Below are 19,584 nucleotides of genomic sequence, written 5' to 3'. Positions count from 1 at the left end.
AAATCAAAGAGTGCTCTCTTTGTCCAAGGCATGTTCCATCTCTATTGGGATGACCTCATGGTTTTTCTTCTTTAGCCTGTCAATATTGTGTGATGGATTATATTCCTGAATTTCCTGGTAAGCCAATCTTGGATGGCATAAATCCACTTGGTTTTGATATGCACTATTGCAAACCATTCACTATCACGGTAATCCAAATCTATGCCCCAACCAGTAACGCTGAAGAAGCTGAAGTTGAACGGTTCTATGAAGACCTACAAGACCTTTTAGAACTAACACCCAAAAAAGATGTCTTTTTCATTATAGGGGACTAGAATGCAAAAGTAGGAAGTCAAGAAACACCTGGAGTAACAGGTAAATTTGGCCTTGGAATACGGAATGAAGCAGGGCAAAGACTAATAGAGTTTTGCCAAGAAAATGCACTGGTCATAACAAACACCCTCTTCCAACAACACAAGAGAAGACTCTACACATGGACATCACCAGATAGTCAACACAGAAATCAGATTGATTATATTCTTTGCAGCCAAAGATGGAGAAGCTCTATACAGTCGGCAAAAACAAGACCAGGAGCTGACTGTGGCTCAGACCATGAACTCCTTATTGCCAAATTCAGACTGAAATTGAAGAAAGTAGGGAAAACCACTAGACCATTCAGGTATGACCTAAATCAAATCCCTTATGATTATACAGTGGAAGTGAGAAACAGATTTAAGGGCCTAGATCTGATAGATAGAGTGCCTGATGAACTATGGAATGAGGTTTGTGACATTGTACAGGAGACAGGGATCAAGACCATTCCCATAGAAAAGAAATGCAAAAAGCAAAATGGCTGTCTGGGGAGGCCTTACAAATAGCTGTGAAAAGAAAAGCGAAAAGCAAAGGAGAAAAGGAAAGATATAAACATCTGAATGCAGAGTTCCAAAGAATAGCAAGAAGAGATAAGAAAGCCTTCTTCAGCGATCAACGCCAAGAAATAGAGGAAAACAACAGAATGGGAAAGACTAGGGATCTCTTCAAGAAAATCAGAGATACCAAAGAAACATTTCATGCAAAGATGAGCTCGATAAAGGACAGAAATGGTATGGACCTAACAGAAGCAGAAGATATTAAGAAGAGATGGCAAGAATACACAGAAGAACTGTACAAAAAAGATCTTCATGACCCAGATAATCACGATGGTGTGATCACTGACCTAGAGCCAGACATCCTGGAATGTGAAGTCAAGTGGGCCTTAGAGAGCATCACTACAAACAAAGCTAGTGGAGGTGATAGAATTCCAGTTGAGCTATTCCAAATCTTGAAAGATGATGCTGTGAAAGTGCTACACTCAATATGCCAGCAAATTTGGATAACAGCACAGGCCACAGGACTGGAAAAGGTCAGTTTTCATTCCAATCCCAAAGAAAGGCAATGCCAAAGAATGCTCAAACTACTGCACAATTGCACTCATCTCACACACTAGTAAAGTAATGCTCAAAATTCTCCAAGTCAGGCTTCAGCAATATGTGAACCGTGAACTTTCTGATGTTCAAGCTGGTTTTAGAAAAGGCAGAGGAACCAGAGATCAAATTGCCAACATCCGCTGGATCATGGAAAAAGCAAGAGAGTTCCAGAAAAGCATCTATCTCTGCTTTGTAGACTATGCCAAAGCCTTTGACTGTGTGGATCACAATAAACTGTGGAAAATTCTGAAAGAGATGGGAATACCAGACCACCTGACTTGCCTCTAGAGAAACCTCTGCCTCTTGAGAAATTTGTATGCAGGTCAGGAAGCAACAGTTAGAACTGGACATGGAACAAAAGACTGGTTCCAAATAGGAAAAGGAGCTCATCAAGGCTGTATATTGTCACCCTGTTTATTTGACTTATATGCAGAGTACATCATGAGAAACGCTGGACTGGAAGAAACACAAGCTGGAATCAAGATTGCCGGGAGAAATATCAATAACCTCAGATATGCAGATGACACCACCCTTATGGCAGAAAGTGAAGAGGAACTCAAAAGCCTCTTGATGAAAGTGAAAGTGGAGAGTGAAAAAGTTGGCTTAAAGCTCAACATTCAGAAAACGAAGATCATGGCATCTGGTCCCACCACTTCATGGGAAATCGATGCAGAAACAGTGGAAACAGTGGCAGACTTTATTTTTCTGGGCTCCAAAATCACTACAGATGGTGACTGCAGCCATGAAATTAAAAGACGCTTACTCCTTGGAAGGAAAGTTATGACCAACCTAGATAGCATATTGAAAAGCAGAGACATTACTTTGCCAACAAAGGTCCATCTAGTCAAGGCTATGGTTTTTCCTGTGGTCATGTATGGATGTGAGAGTTGGACTGTGAAGAAGGCTGAGCGCCGAAGAATTGATGCTTTTGAACTGTGGTGTTGGAGAAGACTCTTGAGAGTCCCTTGGACTGCAAGGAGATCCAACCAGTCCATTCTGAAGGAGATCAGCCCTGGGATTTCTTTGGAAGGAATGATGCTAAAGCTGAAACTCCAGTACTTTGGCCACCTCATGCGAAGAGTTGACTCATTGGAAAAGACTCTGATGCTGGGAGGGATTGGGGGCAGGAGGAGAAGGGGATGACAGAGGATGAGATGGCTGGATGGCATCACTGACTCGATGGACGTGAGTCTCAGTGAACTCCGGGAGTTGGTGATGGACAGGGAGGCCTGGAGTGCTGCACTTCATGGGGTCGCAAAGAGTTGGACACGACTGAGCGACTGATCTGATCTCTGTTAATTTGCTGAATTCTACTCGCTAAAATTTTCACCTCACGTTTTTACACCAATATTTGAGAGTGAGGTCAGTAGGTTAGTTTTTTAGTGGTGCTTTGTTAACTTGTAAAAACAGTCTTAGGCTGGCTTGATAAAAATATATTGTACTTTCATATGCTGTATTTTAAAAACAAAATGTGTGAGGGCTTCCCTGGTGGTTCAGTGGTAAAGAATCCACATGCCAATGCAGGAGACACAGGTTCCAGCCCTGATATGGGAGGATCCCACATGCCGCGGAGCAACTAAGCCTGTGAGCCACAACTATTGACCCTGCGCTCTAGAGCCTGGGAGCCACAATTACTGAAGCCCATTCTAGAGCCTGTGCTCTGCAACAAGAGAAGCCACTGCAGGGAGAAGCCTGAGCACAGCAACTAGAGTCGCCCCTGCTCACCGCAAGTGGAGTAAAGCCTGCGCATCAATAAATAAAATTATTTAGAAAAACCAAATGTGTGTATATTTAGTATGAAACCAGTCTTTTGAAAAGTAAAACTGGTTGTAGAGAAACATGAGGCCATTCCCACATCATAAAGAGTCACATATATTCTTTACAGATTCAACTTTTTGAAAACTGAGTAAATTAAAATGTGCCTTGGAAAGCTAATCTGTGATATTTTACGTAAAAGTGAAAAAGTCACAAGCAGGCTACCATTAAACCCCAATCATAAATGAACATTTTAGCTGTTCCCATCTTGGACGACTGAGCAATACATTACTATTATTTATGGGCCTGCATTGTGAGTTGGACCACGGAAAGCTCAGTTTTCTTATCTACATGCTGCAAAAGAAAATGTAATATATTCTTGAATGAAATATATTCTTTGATGTTTTAAGTTTCCAATGCTCTGAATAATGGATTTTAAAAAAAACCTTTTCTGTTTCTCAAGAAACTGCTAACACAGAGAATGCCCACGGCTTTCAGCGGCCACTGGCGTCTGAACGACTGTAAGCAGTCTTGAGATCTTCCTGGTCTCCACAGGACCCAGAATGCAGGCTGGGCAGCTCCGCCAGGGACCTGCAGGCCCACGCACTCATCTACACTGCAACACCAAGACCCCAAGACAGCCCCACGGTTGTACCAACCTGCCTGGATCCCCACGAAGGCCACACGTGCAAAGTGACGGACAAGCAGAGGGGCGGAGGGACACACAGGGCTCCCCACCGCCTCCATGTCCCCTTGTGTCTGTCTCCCCGAGACAAAGAAACCCCCCGTTGTGGAATGTTGACTAAAAGCTCCTGACTCAAAGTGGTCCCGACAGACCTGACAGGGAAAGGGGGAGTGAAGCCCTGAGATGCTTTCAAATGGACAAGAATGGGCTTCCAGGGCTCCTCTGCCCCGGGCTTCCCCTACATGTCCCACGCCTCCCCAGACCCCGCCCACCTACCCCCACCTCCCTGAGACCCTCCCACCTCCTTGTCCCCACTCCCGCCTACCTGAGGGGCCCCTCAGGCGGCTCTCGGTGAGCTCGGAGATGGCCCCGGACGTGGACGTCTTTTTCAGCCGAGCTGCTGCCCCGGAAGCGACGGCCGCCCCGGGCTTGTTGAGGGTGTCCTCGCTGCTGGCCCGCTTGAGCTGAGAGGTGGAGGAGAGAGGGTGAAGAGATGCGTTCTCGGGAAGGAGCGCCATAAACCAGCAAACCACAGAGCGGGCCCCACCTGCCCACCCCGCTCCTCGGGCGGCAGTGGGCCGGAGGGAACAGCGCAGAGTGGACAAACCCAGATGCCCTCTGGTCCTAGCGCGGTCCTCCAGCACTGCTTCAGAGATCCCTGTAAGGTCGTGGGCAGTCACCACCCATCAATCACATTCAAATAATGAAGTTTTAAAAATATGATGTGTATTTTTATGTATTATTTGGCTGAGACACCCCCACCCCCTGCCCCCAGCGTGCAGGCCAAGCAGGGATGGAACCCATGCCCCATGCATTGGAAGCAGGGAGTCAACCACTGGACCACCAGGATGGTCCTGATGTATTATTGTTTTTTTTCTTAAGTTAAAAGACTGGGAACCAATGAAAAAAGAACTATATGGCACACAGAAGTCAGGATAGAGTGACACACAAGAAATTCAAAGACAATAAAAAGTAGCACAAAAACCTCTGGAGGTTCTTCCCTTCTCAGAGGGAAGAGATACAAACAGGTGAACATCCACAGGTGCCCACCCCAAGCGCTGGCAGGCAACCCCATACACACCATGTTCAGATGGAGGAGAGGGACTGCTGTGGAGCCAGAAGAATGGTTAGGGATGGCAGAAAGACAGCAGGACCCCTGCTCCTTGTCTGCCTTCTTCCCCCGCAGGGAAGGCAGAGAACGAACATTTGCTGAAAGGTATTGAAGTGTGTGTGTGTGGGGGGGGGGGGGGGGGTGGCCCTAGGGGTGGCCCTAAATGAGCTCACACTCCGGCTCAGGTAAACCATACCTGAGCTGAAGGAGAAAAACCACAAATAAGTTCTCCCAACTACAGAGTCTTGGTTAAAGATAGCTGTGGAGGGGATCCTTCTAGAAGACGAGGCAGGCAGGTGTCTGGAGCCTCCGCAAACACACATGACACTCTGAGAAACAGCATGAAAATTCCCTCTAATCAACAGGAGACCTGGAGTGGGAAGCCCGGGCCACCACACTGGTCAGGGGCCCCATCCTGCTCTAGGGCCATTTCCTGAAGGTTAAGGAGCCCAGAGAGGGAGAACGGGGAGGGGGTGGAACAGAGAGCCTGGGCCCCCTCCCCTCTCACCACAGCCCCCAGAGCTGCTCCCACCATCCTGGACACTGTGCTCCGAAGGCCTACTGCCAGCTGGGTGTCCACCCTCAGTGCATGCAATGTGCCGAATCCACGGGCCAGGGTGCACACGGGTCACAGCGGAGTGGGCAGCCTGCTCTCAGGGTCAACAACCAGCAAAGGGGCTAGTTCCTGTGCAGTGACTCATGAACAGTGAAGAAAACAAAAATGGGAGGGGTGGGCGTCCTCATGGAGCAGGTGCCCTGGACCAGGCCTGGAGGACCAAGTGGATGGGGTGTCCCTGAGGCTGCAGGTGTACGCTAAGAGCTGGGGGCAGGGAGCAGGGTGGGGAAGGAAGGGGGAGCACATGGGGCCAGGGCAGGACCCTCCTGGCTCCTGGAGAAATAAGGATGAGGAGCAGCAGTGACAAGGATTCGGACGTGATGAGCAGACAACAGGGAAACCCATGTGTTCCAGCCAGGCGAGCCATCCAGTTGAGTCTGCTGGAGAGACCCCTCTGTGAGCAGAAGCGAAGGAGGGCTCGGGCAGGGTGGGGGAGGGGAGAGAGGAGGCAGCTGGGAGGGCAGACAGGGGTGGGGAAATAGAGAGAGCACCTGGGGAGGTGGAAGGAAGGCAAAGTCAAGTTCTTGCTGTGAAGACTAGGTGGTAAGCCTGTTTGGAGGGTCAGAGGCAGAATTAAGGGAACAGACAGGAGCTGATGACATGCAGCAGCCTGGGTCCTTCTACGTCCTTGACTCACATGTTACTTCCGATTCAAAGCACAACTTGACCACACTGGACTTGACAAAGAGCATTAACTAACTCGCTCGAGGCTGCATGGATGAGGCAGGACTGGGAGGCAGGCCTGGGACTGTGTTTCCAACGCCTGTATGATTTCAACTGGGCTGGAGCCCAAGAGGAGCCAGGAGACGCCGGGGACACCACCGGGGCTTGTGGACAGGGCTGAAGGACAGCCATGTCACATGGGCGGCACAGGGTGGCAGCTTAGGGCACCAGCTCTAAGTCCAGACTTGGAATCCTGGGTTGGAATCTTGGCTCTGCCTCTTACTGGCTGTGTGACCCAGGGCAAATTACTTTATCTGTCTGTGCTTTTGTTTTTTTTTCTGTGCTTTTGTTTCTTCACCTGATAAACAGATCAAGCCATGGTACACATCTGAGTGAACTCCGAGAAGCCCACTTCTGAGTTCCATTTTACCAGCTGTACCCAACTTCCTCGGCCTCTTCTTGGACTTTGGGGTCCCAACCTGTATTATAAAAAGATCTGATCCCATCCTTCACTGGCAAAAGGATAAGACAGACATGCTCCAGGCCAGTGGCGTGCTGTCTCCCTAGTGCAGCATGGCCTGTTTGGGTGGCAGCAAAGCTTTTACAGGAAGCCCTTCATTTCTCCTGCACCTTCCACGAGGAATTCCTTTGGAGAAAGATTCACTGCTTAGTACTTTCCCCAGAGGCAGGACATACAGACCCTAGATTGATCCTTCCTGTCCTCTGAGGCAAACAGCTAAAGCCTCTCTTATTATTTCTTGGAGGCAATATCAGACACAGAACATTTCCACTGGGCCAGAGCCTAAGAGGAGCCAGGAGACGCCGGCCACACGGCTGGAGTGAGGTTACTAATTCATCTTTCTCTGTTCATGGCTGCATTCTTGACTTTGTTTCCTGGTCATCGAATGCAGCTTTGGCACCACCTGAGATCTCTGGTTTGTTATACAAGATCCCTACAAAAGCATCAGTCTTGCTTTGATGTGTTTAATAAGTATTTTCACCAACGCTTCCACTGATATTTAAGCTGCTGAGCACCTGTACATGAAAGCTTACAAAAGGAAAATATCTGAACAGCTCACAGATTCATGTAGCTAAGATATTCCTTCAATTCCACAAAAAGGGGGTGGGGGATGTCAAAGTTCTCAAACAATCACACAAAACACAATCTGGTCTTTCAAGGTGGAAAACATGTTAACGATTGGAGCAGTGGTTCTCAAACTTCAGGGTTTGTCAGAATCCTAAGGGCCTGTTAAAATGCAGACGGATGCCTGCACCCCAGCCCCAGTGCCCCTGCCAAGTTTCTGATCCCCTAGGTCTGGGTAGGGCCTGAGGATCTGCATCTCAGACGAGTTCCCAGGGGATGCTGGTACTGCTGCTGTGGGTTCCACACTTTGAAAACCAAAAGGTTTTAGAGTAGCACTGTCAGTGAAAATATTATACAAGCCATGGACCTAAGTTTACATGGTCTGGGAGGAACATTAAAAAACATAAATGAAACAGGCAACCTTAAATTTAGTGATATATTTTCTGGATGCAATACATTCAAAATATTATCAATTAATGTAGAACACACCGATGAGGTCTTTTCCTTTTTTTGCACTCGGTCTTCAAAACCTGATGTGTGTCTTGCACTCCCAACACACTTCAGGGATCATCACCGCCACACGGGCTGGTGGCTCCTGCTTCGGGCAGTGCAACTGTGGAGCATTCTTTCCTGAAGGACAGCAACAGGACTGACCCAGTCCCCAAGACTCAAGGAGAACATAAACCATGAGACCGCTTTACGGGGACCCTGAGCCCTGGCCACAGGAAACTGGATGGGGTTAACACATGACTCGTGCCCACCAAGCAGAGACCTTTCCCAATACTTTGCTTGTTGCTTTCTTTTAACCAACCAGAAGCAAGCATTAGCTGGGCCCTCCAAGGAATGGGGGAGGCATGGGCAGGACTGACAGCCAGACTTCATACCACGTGACAAAGAAGATGACAAAGAAGCAGAGAAAGGTGACGTGAAGTCCCGGGGAGTCCCATCCGTGGTCCCGGTCTCTCTACGCTCCTGTCTTGCACCTTTGTCCTGCACACAGTGACCCAGAACCTCAGATGTCTTCCATAGATTTCTCTTCTGTTTAAGTCAATGTTCTGTCATTTGTGACCAAGAGAGTCCTGACTAACAGACATGGGCCTTCTAGTGGCCTGTCTGCATCAAGGAGCCTGGGGGGCTTGCCTCCCTGTGCTGGGCTCAATGACATGAGGAGGACTCACAGTAGCCCCTCTACCCTCGCCATCCCATCCAGGCTCCTGCTCCTCCCCACACACATCTGTTCCTCCACGGCTGGACAGCTCAGGCCAGCATCTGAAGCAGGGTCTTTCATTCTACTTTCGGTGCATGTGTTTTAGTTTGCCTATTTTGGGCCAGTGAAAACATATCTGTCTACACTTATATCTGTCCATCTCCTGCAAAGCAGTCATAGGTAATGTGTGCGTGCTCAGTCGAGTCTGACTCTTTGTGACCCCATGGACTGTAGCCCACCAGGCTCCTCTGTCCATGCGATTTCCCAGGCAAGAATACTGGAGTGCGTTGACACTTCCTCTTCTAGGGGATCTTCCTGACCCAGGGGTTGAACCCGAGTCTCCTGCGCTGGCAGGTGATTCTTTACCACCGAGCCACCCGGAAGTCCTGTAAAGCAGCCGTAGTGAGATGTGGCATCCAGCTGGTGGGATGTCGTGTTCAGTGTATAATTCAGCTTCTCTGAGTGCTCAGATTTTGGCAGTAAAATACTCGAGGGGGAAGCCATTTGCTTTTCTGTCAGTGTCTGTCGCCTCTTTCTCTTCTGTGCTCTGGGTTTTGTCTTCTTCCTCTGCCCACAGAGGCAGAGAGGAGAGGAGGGTCAGAGAGCACGGGGGTGCAGCTCTCAGCTATTCCTTCCCCCAACCCCATCACCCTCTTTCACAGGTTCAGGCCTGGCAACCCCAAGGACCAGGACAAGAGCTGAGAGCCTCCAGAGGAGTGTCTGCGTCTCCCCCGATGTCCTCCCACTGGAACCAGTTTCCAAAACACACATCCATCAAAGGCAGAAACGGCTACCATTTTACTGGTTCATCATCAGTAGGAAACACACCTGAGCTTCACCTGTGATTAAACACTGCTTGAAAATATTTTAATATATTCCAGAAGTTCTCAGGGTCGGTTATGGGGGAAATGTATGTATTCATTTAAAATCCACGTTGAAGATGTCTCCCAATAGGTCAAAGACAATAAAAATTAAAACGATGGAAATAATGGTCAGGGCCAGGATAACAGAATAATGATAAACAAAATTATGTGCAGGACACTATCCACACTTACGTCTCAGGGCAGATACAGTCCTCACCCCATCTCGGAGCAGCTACGCAGCCTGCCTGAGGTTCCACAGCCAGCAGCGGGCAGAGCTGGGGTCCTGATGCGGCCTGTCTGACCCCCTCCTCAGCGAGCTGTTCCTACACCCACCGCCCCTGCCGGGTGTTCAGCCCACACTGAGCACTGCCAGGGAGCAACAGGACAGCAAGGGGGAGCCCAGAAGCTGTGTGCACGCAGCCCGGGGAGCCAGGCTCGGCAGGGTGGGAGGACACTTTACTCCCCTCTGAATGGGTGGGGAGAGCCTGGAGGATTTTAAGCAGAGGAGCGACTTGTGTTGACAGGACCACCTGGCTTCTGTTGAGAATGGAACATGGGCTGCAAAGTCAAGAGCAGGCAGGTGGACCATGGGATGTGAGGAAAGGAGGGTCTGGGGATGATGTCAGGGCTCTGCCTGAGCGACGACAGGAGGGAGTTGCTATTTACTGGAACAGGGAAAGTATAGAGGAGCAGGTTTGCAGGTGGGAGAGCCAGAGGGGAAGGAGACCAGTCAATGTGGAGTATGTTACCCTCAAGGGGCCTCCAGATGCCCAGGAGGTGGGTCACAAAGGCAGCCGGAGGAGCGCTGGCTGGAGACAGATCCATGTGTCACCCCCATGCCGTGTCAGAGCTCATGAGTGGACGCTGTCTCCTACAAGAACTGTCCTCACCAGGAATAGTGCCATTCCTCAGGGAGTGTGTCAGAATTCTGTGGGTGCGTCTTTAGCTGCCACCGTGATTGGAGGCGGTACTGGTGTCTACCGGGTGGGAGGATGGAGACCCCAGATGTCCTTCCTAGAGCCTGGCACAAGGAACTGTTTGCATCCACACGCTTCACAGATCCCTCAGACACTCGCTGAGCTGGAGCGTCTTTGATTGTTATCTGAGTGGAGAGCATCCCTTTGTTTTATGTATAAAGACAATGTGTTTCTTGTAAGACTTTAAGATACACTCAGCTTTCTAAAAAGAACAGGAGAAGACTGCACTTGGGTTCACAACTTTACCAAGAGTGCTCAGCATTCAAACCATTACCCCAGCCTTCCCAGTGCCCAAGTCATCAACACGATAACCCTGAATCTGTCTGCTCGGAGTGGCCACATCCATGGGGCACCAAGAAGCATCACAGGTCCTTCAGTGGAGCCACACACAGGCAGTTGCAGGTGGAAACGTGATGATTTAATTATAAATGATGTTCCTTCTATAGTTAGGATGCTACACTGATTTCTCCAGAGTGTGGGTATGTGTAGGCCAGTGACAAGGTCTCTGAGTTTCATCTCAGGGTGTAAGGAGGGGCCCCAGTCCACTTATGTTAGGAACCCCAGAGGGTGAGGAGGAGCCAGCAGGGAAGACCCCCAGGGGCTGCCCTGGTTGGGGGAGGGGAACCCTGAGAGGAGAAGCCCAGATGCAGGCCAGTGGGGCAGTGACACCTGGATTATGAGGACCCTGGTGACCCTGAGCCCGTCCAGTGGACGCCGGGGTCAGATGCTGGCTGGAGAGTCCACATGGTCCATGCAGGGGGTCCCTGTCTCTGCTCAACTACAGATTTCCTCTTGAGCCCAGGGCACCCCAACTGCACCCTCTTTGCTCTGTGCCTTCAGGTCAAGCTATGCTGGGGCCCTCCTGGGGCCTGCTCACTGTCTCGGGGCACCCAGCAGCCCTGCCCGGTGTCCCATCCATACCTTGCTGAGTCGGGACTCAAAAGCCAGCGAGGTGGAAGACTTGGAGCTCTTCATGCCGGGAGAGGGGACGGGGAGGGGCCGGGGGCGGTCCACCCCATGGCTCCCTGCCCTGGTCACTGGACTCCAGGGCTTGGCTGCGCTCCTCATGTTTGTCCCAGGGAGTCCTTCTGTACAAAGAGTAGAAAAGAAAACCCGTGTGTCCACACTTGACAGAGCTTCACCCCCATGCACCATGGGCATCACCACTGTCATGGAGAACAAGCCTCCAGATGAGGATGCACAGAGAGCACCTTCCTCCTGAGATGGTACCTTCCCACCAGGTTCCTTTCTACAGCTTCACAACAGCTCTCACTGAACTACTGAAAACACACGTGCACCATTACCCATGTTCTGACATGGGTTGTGGTGGTTTAGTCACTAAGTCGTGTCTGACTCTTGCAACCCCGTGGGCTGACCAGTAGGCTCTTCTGTCCATGGGATTCTCCAAGCAAGAATACTGGAGTGGCTTGCCATTTTCTTCTCCAGGGGATCTTCCCAACCCAGGGATTGAACCCAGGTCTCCTGCACTGCAGGCAGATTCATTACTGACTGAGCTACAAGGGAAACGTTATGACATTACTCTTCAGCAATGTGGAAATACATGTATCTCCCCACATAAAACAGGTCAGCTGGAGTTGAGACATACTGTGTCTGTAAGCCTTGCCATTTTAGGGTTGACAGTAGAGCAACTTACATAATTTCCAAATAAGACATAAATGAATTACTTGAAAATTCAATTTCACAGAAGCACAGCTTTTTTTTTTTCTTCTTTTGGACAAAAATGGTATCAATTAAAAATTAATTGGGAAGATTTTGATCAGGCAGACCTGCCATTATAGGGTAGAGTTACTCAATTAAAATGTTCTAGGAAAGACAGCTTGTGCAAAGGAGCAGGATGTGGTTAAAAACCTGGGGGAAACCCACGTCCAAAGGCGAGGAAGGTGGCCTGGGTCCTGCCATCACTGCTGAGGACGTGGGCCGGCTGGCCATGAACTTCTGAGCCCATTTCCCTCTCAGCAGCACAATGGGACTCCGACTCTGCCTGTCCTTGTGGATGCTCACGACCAGGGATGTGAGGTCAAGGACCAAAACCGCAGATAAGAAACAAACTGGAAAATGCACTTTAAAAAACACCACCACTGGATTTCCCTAGTGGCACAGTTGGTAAAGAATCCACCTGCAATGCAGGAGACCTGGGTTTGATCCCTGAGTCAGGAAGATCTCCTGGAGGAGGAAATGGCAACCCACTCCAGTATTGTTGCCTGGAGAATCCCACGGACAGGGGTCACAGAGTTGGACACGACTGAGCAACTGAACCACCACCAACCACCAGGTGACAGTGACGGCAGTGGCTGCGCTCCCAGGTATTCAATCATGTCCAACTGTGACCCCATGGACTGTTACATGGACTGTAGCCCATCAGACTCCTATGTCCATGGGATTTCCCAGGCAAGAATACTGGAGTGGGTTGCCATGCCCTCCTCCAGGGGATCTTCCCAACTCAAGGACTGAACCCTCGTCTCCTGTGGCTCCTGTGTTGGCAGGCAGATTCCTTACCACTGCGCCACCCGGGAAGCCCCAGACCCCAGAGCCGGGTCTAATTAACTGCTCGCCTCCCGGATCGTAGCTGGTGCTCAGCAGCCCTGGGCTACCTCTCCCCTCACCGCATCCCAGGACACCCCTCTCTGCCCCAGAGAAAATGAACAGGCTGCCTCCCCCAGCCTGGCGCAGCGGGGATGTCCTCCTGTTCTTGTCTCCCTTCCTGGGGACATCATTTCAACCAACGGCCTCCCAGCTGGGGCCACCCAGCCCCTGCTCCTACTTAAACAGCTTAGCTGGTGGCCAGTGTCCAGGACTGTACCTGGCACTCGTTCTGAGCACTGCTATCCTGGCAGCTGTGCCAATGTGACTACAGGTGAAAATAGTATTTTAAGACAGCAATTTGTTTTCTAAAGCATTTCTGAGAAAAATTACTCATGATTTCAGTCATATGACTAGTTCAATAGTTTATTAGTCTCAGCTTGATTCCAGGTATCACGATTTTTAAGATTCTGTATTTAAACAACCACTTCTTGTGTATTTCACAGATGTTTAGCACCAGCTATTTTTCTTTCTCAGCCCACAATTTTTAATGCTTGTTTCCACAGCAACAAGGAAGAATTCCTAGGTTAAGACCTATATAGCAACTCATTTTATTAGGACTCTCAATATAAAATGAATGAACATAGCCTGAGTAATTCTTGGAGAGAATTGCTGATGAATTTACCCATGACTGCAGAACCAACTGATGACATGTCAGTCTGACTCATGGAGACAACAAATAAAGTATCTGTTTAATCAAGGCACCCTTTTAGGTGATGATTGCAACTACTTAGAGATGACTGTTGCAGGACTTACTTGGTGAAAACATAGGTGATTCCATACTGCATCTGTGCTTTCCAAAATCTACCCATCAACCCAGAAATGAAATGCATTGTACTCATTCCCCAGAAGAAAGATAAGACCTTGAAGAGGAAAAGCAGAAGGAAGGTGGTAGAAAATCTTCCCAATGTTTCCCTAAGCCCTTGGCATAAAAAAAGAAAAAAAAAGAAAGGAAGGGGGCTTCCCTGGTGGTCTAGCCTGCCAGTGCTGGGGACACAGGTTCAGTCCCTGGCTCAGGAAGATCCCACACACCACAGAGCAACTAAGCCCATGAGCCACAACTACTGAGCTCGCGCTCCACAGCAAAAAAAGCCATAGCAATGAGAAGCCAGTGCACCAGAATAAAGGCCCAGAGCAGCCAAAAATAAATCTTTAAAAAAAAAAGGGAGGAAAAAAGGGCGGGGGAGAAGAGAAAGGAAAGGGGGAAAATGCATCTCAGTCAAAATTCCAGATCTAAACTCTTAATCTCTGGCAACAAACCTGACAGCCTTCCAGACAGTCACCTGAAAGACCCGCAGCCACTTCTCGAAGGCTGCACTTACTTGCTCTGAGGCAAAATTCTCAGGGTCACTTCATTTGCATCATTACATCTTTATTCTCCTAGAACCTTGAGCCCAATCTGATTATTCCCAGATCCAGGTACACAGAGGACCTTCCTCCCCTGGGCCCCTCCACACTGCCTGACTCTTCATCCTTGTCTTTCCTTCATTTTCCCAGATGGAGACATCTATCTTGTATTCATGCACCAGCCAGACTCTTCAAATTCCATCTTCTTCCAGAATTCAAAATATACAGAAATGAAATAAGTAACGTCTCCCCTTGAACCAGGAAGAGAGTCCTATTGGTAGGGAGAGTGCCAGGGGAGGGGTGCTGGGGTGGGTGCTGTGTTGGGGGGAATACGCCCTGAGAGGTAGCAGGCTCCACCAGAGCAGTGCCACTTTCTGGGACGAGGAGAGGACAAGGGTGCTGGGTGGGGGTGCTTCAGCCTCCAGCCGGGCTGAAGGCCAGCTCGGCGCCCTGCTCCCCACTTTCCATGTCTAGGACTTCGTTAAGCATCGCCTGCCCTTTCCAGCAGGACCGGGTCTTCCTCGTGTCCCCCAAATCTTCCGAGGCCTCCTCTTTCCTTTGTTCTGCCCACACCCAGCCCTGGGCTTTCCAGGAATAGACCCCGAAAGGAACATCCTTGGAGCCATCCATAGTGCTTGGCCCGCTCTTGCCCTGCTCACTGTCCACTCCCCAGGATCCTCCTGCTGGAATTGGGCAGGGCACCAGGCCTACTCCCAGCTTCTGCAGACTTTCACCCAATCCACTTCCCATTGCCTCCTCTCTGACCCTCCTCTTGCCCCTCACACGTGGCCTGGCGCTGCTCAGCCCTCTTCACGTGTCATAACCTCATCATAACCCTACAAGGTAGCATCACCCTCAGTCTAAGATGGGGACACTTGGTTCTGTTTAGGAGGTTAAGGAACTTGCCCAAACCACAGAGTTTACGATACAGCCAGGATTCAAATCCAGTTTTAATTGGCTCTTACACACCAGGGATGGGTACGGCCTCCCTGGACAGTGTTCTGAGGAAAGCACACAGACTTCCGGATCCAGAGCTCCTGGTCTGATTCCACCTCCACTGCTCACCGCCCAGGCTCAGGCATGCTTTTCAAAACACTACGATTCCCAACATCTTCACCTGATAAATGGAGTTTTTGGTGCCTGCATCACACAACAGAAGACACTCAATGAGCACCAGCTGCCTACTCACAAATGCTCACAGTGTTTAGCCAAGAGCTGCTTGGCTTTATCAATTCAGCAACACCCAGCGATGAATCCACGGACTCAATGTCCAGTGGCCGGAACCAGACAGACGCTCCAGACGTAAGCAAGGTCTCTCCTTGCTCACAGAGCAGCCTGTGTTCACCTGGAAACCCAACAGAGGGTAAGTGCAGAGGAGGGTGAACAACGAGCAGACACTCCACAGTCACTAGGACTGGCCCCAGTGGCTGAAAGGCAACACCGTGTGCATGCTGATGAACGATACTTTTCTTAGGTTTATGAGTTTATAACAGAAAATAGACAGATGGGTTCTAGCCAAGCACAAGATGATGGGGAAAAAAAAAAAAAGATTTCTATGAGTAATTCCCTGATTCCTAAAAATTCTTCTAACCAACTCAAGAGGATCAAACTGATCAAGAAATTACAGTTGACTTTTGAACAAAGTGGGGCTTAATTTATCCATCATTTATAGTCGGCCCTCCATGTCTGTGGTCCTTCCACATATGTGGTCCCTCCGAGTCTGTGGTTCCTTGGTATCCACAGATTCAACCAACTATGGACCAAGATGTACTGAAGGATCCACTGTGGGAAAAAACCTACTTGTAGGTAGATCCATGCAGTTCAAACCTGTATTATCTGAGGATCCGAGGTACACTTAAACTTAGGAACTCACTCCACAAGGGCAGGGAGAGGGTCTTCCCAGGGCTGTTTTCCTTAAATTGTTCATTTTATATTCTTATCAAGCTTCTTTCCTCTCTAGAACGGTGTAAGACTTCTATTTAAGCCATAACTCATAAATTGAGTAGAGTTAAGTAAAAAAGATGGAAGAGAAGGAGAGGGAGAGAACAGTCAGGAACACTACACGGTCCATGCAGCGGGAGGGTCAGATATCATGCGGCTCAGCTGCTTCAGTCTCGGGCCTCAGACTGGTTATCCTTTTAAGGCAAGAAAATCGAAAGGCAGCCAGGAAACCATTCTGGACCATCGCAAATAATAAGGAGTGTCTGGGGGTGGGAGAGGGCATTCAGCTTTGCACTCCAAGTACAATAAGCCCCAGGAAGCCAGAGCGGAGGCATTCAAGTCTGAGAACAAACAAAATAAGCATGTTCACATAGCTCAACTACCAGGGGACTCGGCAGGAAACAGAAGGCAAGTGAATGGCACGCTGAAAATATCCAGCAAGAGCTTTCTAGAACCCGCGCTGGGCTTGCTCTTGACCTCTGCAGTGGGGTGGGCGGAGGATTCTGCCCCCAGGGGACATCTGACAGTGTGTGCAGCTGTTCTGGGCTGTCACAGCTTGGCGGGGTGGTGCTGAGGGTGGAGCCAGAGATGCTGCTGGACACCCCAGTACCCGAAGAGCAGCCCCACAACGAAGAATGGTCCTGCCTAAACTGTCAGGACCCCAGGTTGTGAAACTCAGTTCCAGAGGAAGAGCCAGGCTCCTCAACCGGCACCTGGTTGGTTCCCACCCAACCTGGGAATGTTTACGCTGAAAACCTGGCCCGGGAGCAGCCAAGGGAATCCCGGACTCCCGCTGGAAGCCAAAGGAAGCTCTTCAAAGCTTATTATTTCCTGTTGGTCTCGAGATGAAAAGTTATCCCATTTTGTTTAGATTCAATCCTTCCTAGTTTGTAAAGAACAAGATTCTACACAGCATCAGAAGGGAAAAGGCAAATTCATATGGAGGACTTCCCTGGTGGTACAGAGGCAGGATAGGAATCCACCTGCCCATGCAGGGACACAGGTTCGATCCCTGATCTGGAAAGATTCCACAGGCCACGGGGCAACTAAGCCTTCGAGCCACAACTTCTGAGCCCAAGTTCTAGAGCCCTTGAGCCACAACTGCTTAAGTCAGTGAGCTTGGTGCCTGCTCTCCCCAACAGGGGACACCACCACAAAGAGAAGCCCAAGCACCGCAATCAACAGCAGCCCCCGCTCACCGCAACTAGACAAAGCCTACAGCAATAAAGACCCAGCTCAGCCAAAAATAAATAAATACATAAAATTTTAACAAAAATTCATTGATCCCATCAGCAGAAGTCATCGGAAGAAAATGAGAACCAAGAAGGGATGAAACAAAACTAAACAGAAAAGGACAACTGCACAGCACCAGCCCCACCATCTCAAGCTGAAAACACAGTCTGGAAATGGAAGAGGGACTTGCAGAAACTATGACTGACTGCCACAAGGTGGAGACCATAATGAATAGGGTTTAATCTGGAATTAAAAAAAAAAAAAAACAGGAGGCGCTGGTCCTTAAATATGATATGCAAATCCTGGAGAGAGGCTATAATCTGGGAGCTATATTGAGATCAAACCCTCAGAAATACTGCCCTGGGCCATCCTTCTGTCTCCAAAGCTGAACAAAGAAGCCAGCGTCCCACAGAGCTGGTGGCCACTAACCAGTGGTTGTTTCCTTACCTAGCATGTGGATTCACATCAAAGAACTATAGGAAAGAGTCAAGGCCATACAAAAGGAGATGGAAATAAGGTACTTCAAGAGCTCTTTCTATAGGCACAGTTTCAAAAGGTCTATTGAAAGAGTAAGAATATAAACTATTGTCTAGTGCCAAGAGCATTCAGAGGGAAGGACAGTCTTTTCAACAAATGATGCTAAGAAAACTGGGCATCCACACCAAAAGGATGAAGTAGAACCCTTACCTTACACCATAGGCAAAGGTTAACTCAGCGTGGAAGAAAGACCTAAATGTAAGAGCCAAAACTGTAAAACCCTCAGAAGAAAACACAGGGGAAAAGCTTCATGACATTGGATTTGGCAATGGATTCTTAAATATGACACCAAAAGCACAGGCAACAAGATGTACTGGATGACAACAAAATTAAACACTTGGGACTCCCTGGTGACCAGTGGTTAAGAATTCTCCTGCCAATGCAGGGGACACAGGTTCAATCCCTGGTCCGGGAAGATCCCACATGCCATGGAGCAAATAAGCTCATACGCCACAACTGCTGAGCCCATGCTCTACAGCCTAGCTCCACAGCATGGAAACCACTGCAATGAGAAGCCCATATACCGCACGAGAGAGTAGTCCCCGCTCACTGCAACTAGAGAAAGCCTATGCACAGCAGTGAAGACCCAATGCAGACAAAAAGTCAAGTAAATAGAAAATAATTTTTTAAAAAATTAAACACTTCCATGCATCAGAGAACCCACAATCAGCAGAGTGAAATGGCAACTCACAGAATTGAAGAAAACATTGGCAAGGGTTTGCTGTGGACTGAATTGAGCCCCTCCCCCACCACATTTATATGTTGAAGCCCTAATTCTCAAAGTGATTTCATTTGGAGATAGGGCTTTCAGGGGGTGGATTAAGGTTAATGAAGTGATAAGGGTGGGCCCTAATCCCGTAGAATTGGTGCATTAGGAGAGGCGGGGAGAGAGACCTCTCTGCTGCACACACACTGATGAAAAGCCACGCAAGGACACAGTGAGAAGACGGCCACCTGCAAGGCAGGAGGAGACCCCTCACCAAGAACCCAATGGCCACACCTTGTCCTCGGACTTCCCAGCCTGCAGAACGGTGAGAAATCAATTTCTGTTGTTTAAGGCATTCAGTCTATGGTATTCTGTTATGAGCACCCAGGCAGACTAAGGCAGAGTTATCATCTGGAATATACAAAGAACTCCTGCAACTCAATAACAAAAACTAACCTGATTTTAAAATGGACAAAGGACATGAATAGATACTTCTCCAAAGGTGATATGCATGTGTGCTCAGTCATATCCGACTTTTTACGACCCCATGGACTCCAACCCGCCAGTCTCCTCTGTCCATGGGATTTCCCAGGCAAGAATACTGGAATGGGTTGCTGTTTCCTTCTCCAGGGGATCTTCCCGACTGAGGGACTGAACCCCAGTCTCCTGTGTCTCCTGCATTGGGAGACAGATTCTTTACTACTGTGCCACCTGGGAAACCCAAACAAGATATACCCATGGTCAAAATACATTAAAAGATGCTCAACATCATGGAGATGCAAATCAGAACCACAATGAGATACCATATCACAC

General features: G+C 49.1%; 1 protein-coding gene across 10 annotated transcripts in view; it reads right to left on the bottom strand.

The window, feature by feature from the left end:
- Positions 1-19,584, bottom strand: part of SPECC1 (sperm antigen with calponin homology and coiled-coil domains 1) — a 252,437-nt gene that overhangs the window by 183,956 nt on the left and 48,897 nt on the right. For all 10 annotated transcript variants that reach the window (XM_025278981.3, XM_025278979.3, XM_025278978.3 and 7 more), the window contains 2 exons: positions 11,328-11,494; positions 4,211-4,349 (listed from right to left, as the gene is read on the bottom strand). In XM_025278981.3, the coding sequence (XP_025134766.3) occupies positions 4,211-4,349; positions 11,328-11,474 (286 nt within the window). In that variant the 5' untranslated portion in view covers positions 11,475-11,494. The remainder of the gene's footprint in view (positions 1-4,210; positions 4,350-11,327; positions 11,495-19,584) is intronic.

Source organism: Bubalus bubalis, chromosome 3, assembly GCF_019923935.1.
Source record: "Bubalus bubalis isolate 160015118507 breed Murrah chromosome 3, NDDB_SH_1, whole genome shotgun sequence".
Taxonomy (NCBI): Eukaryota; Metazoa; Chordata; class Mammalia; order Artiodactyla; family Bovidae; genus Bubalus; species Bubalus bubalis.
The sequence above is the reverse complement of the archived record's forward strand: the minus strand, read 5'-3'. Positions and strand labels throughout refer to the sequence as shown.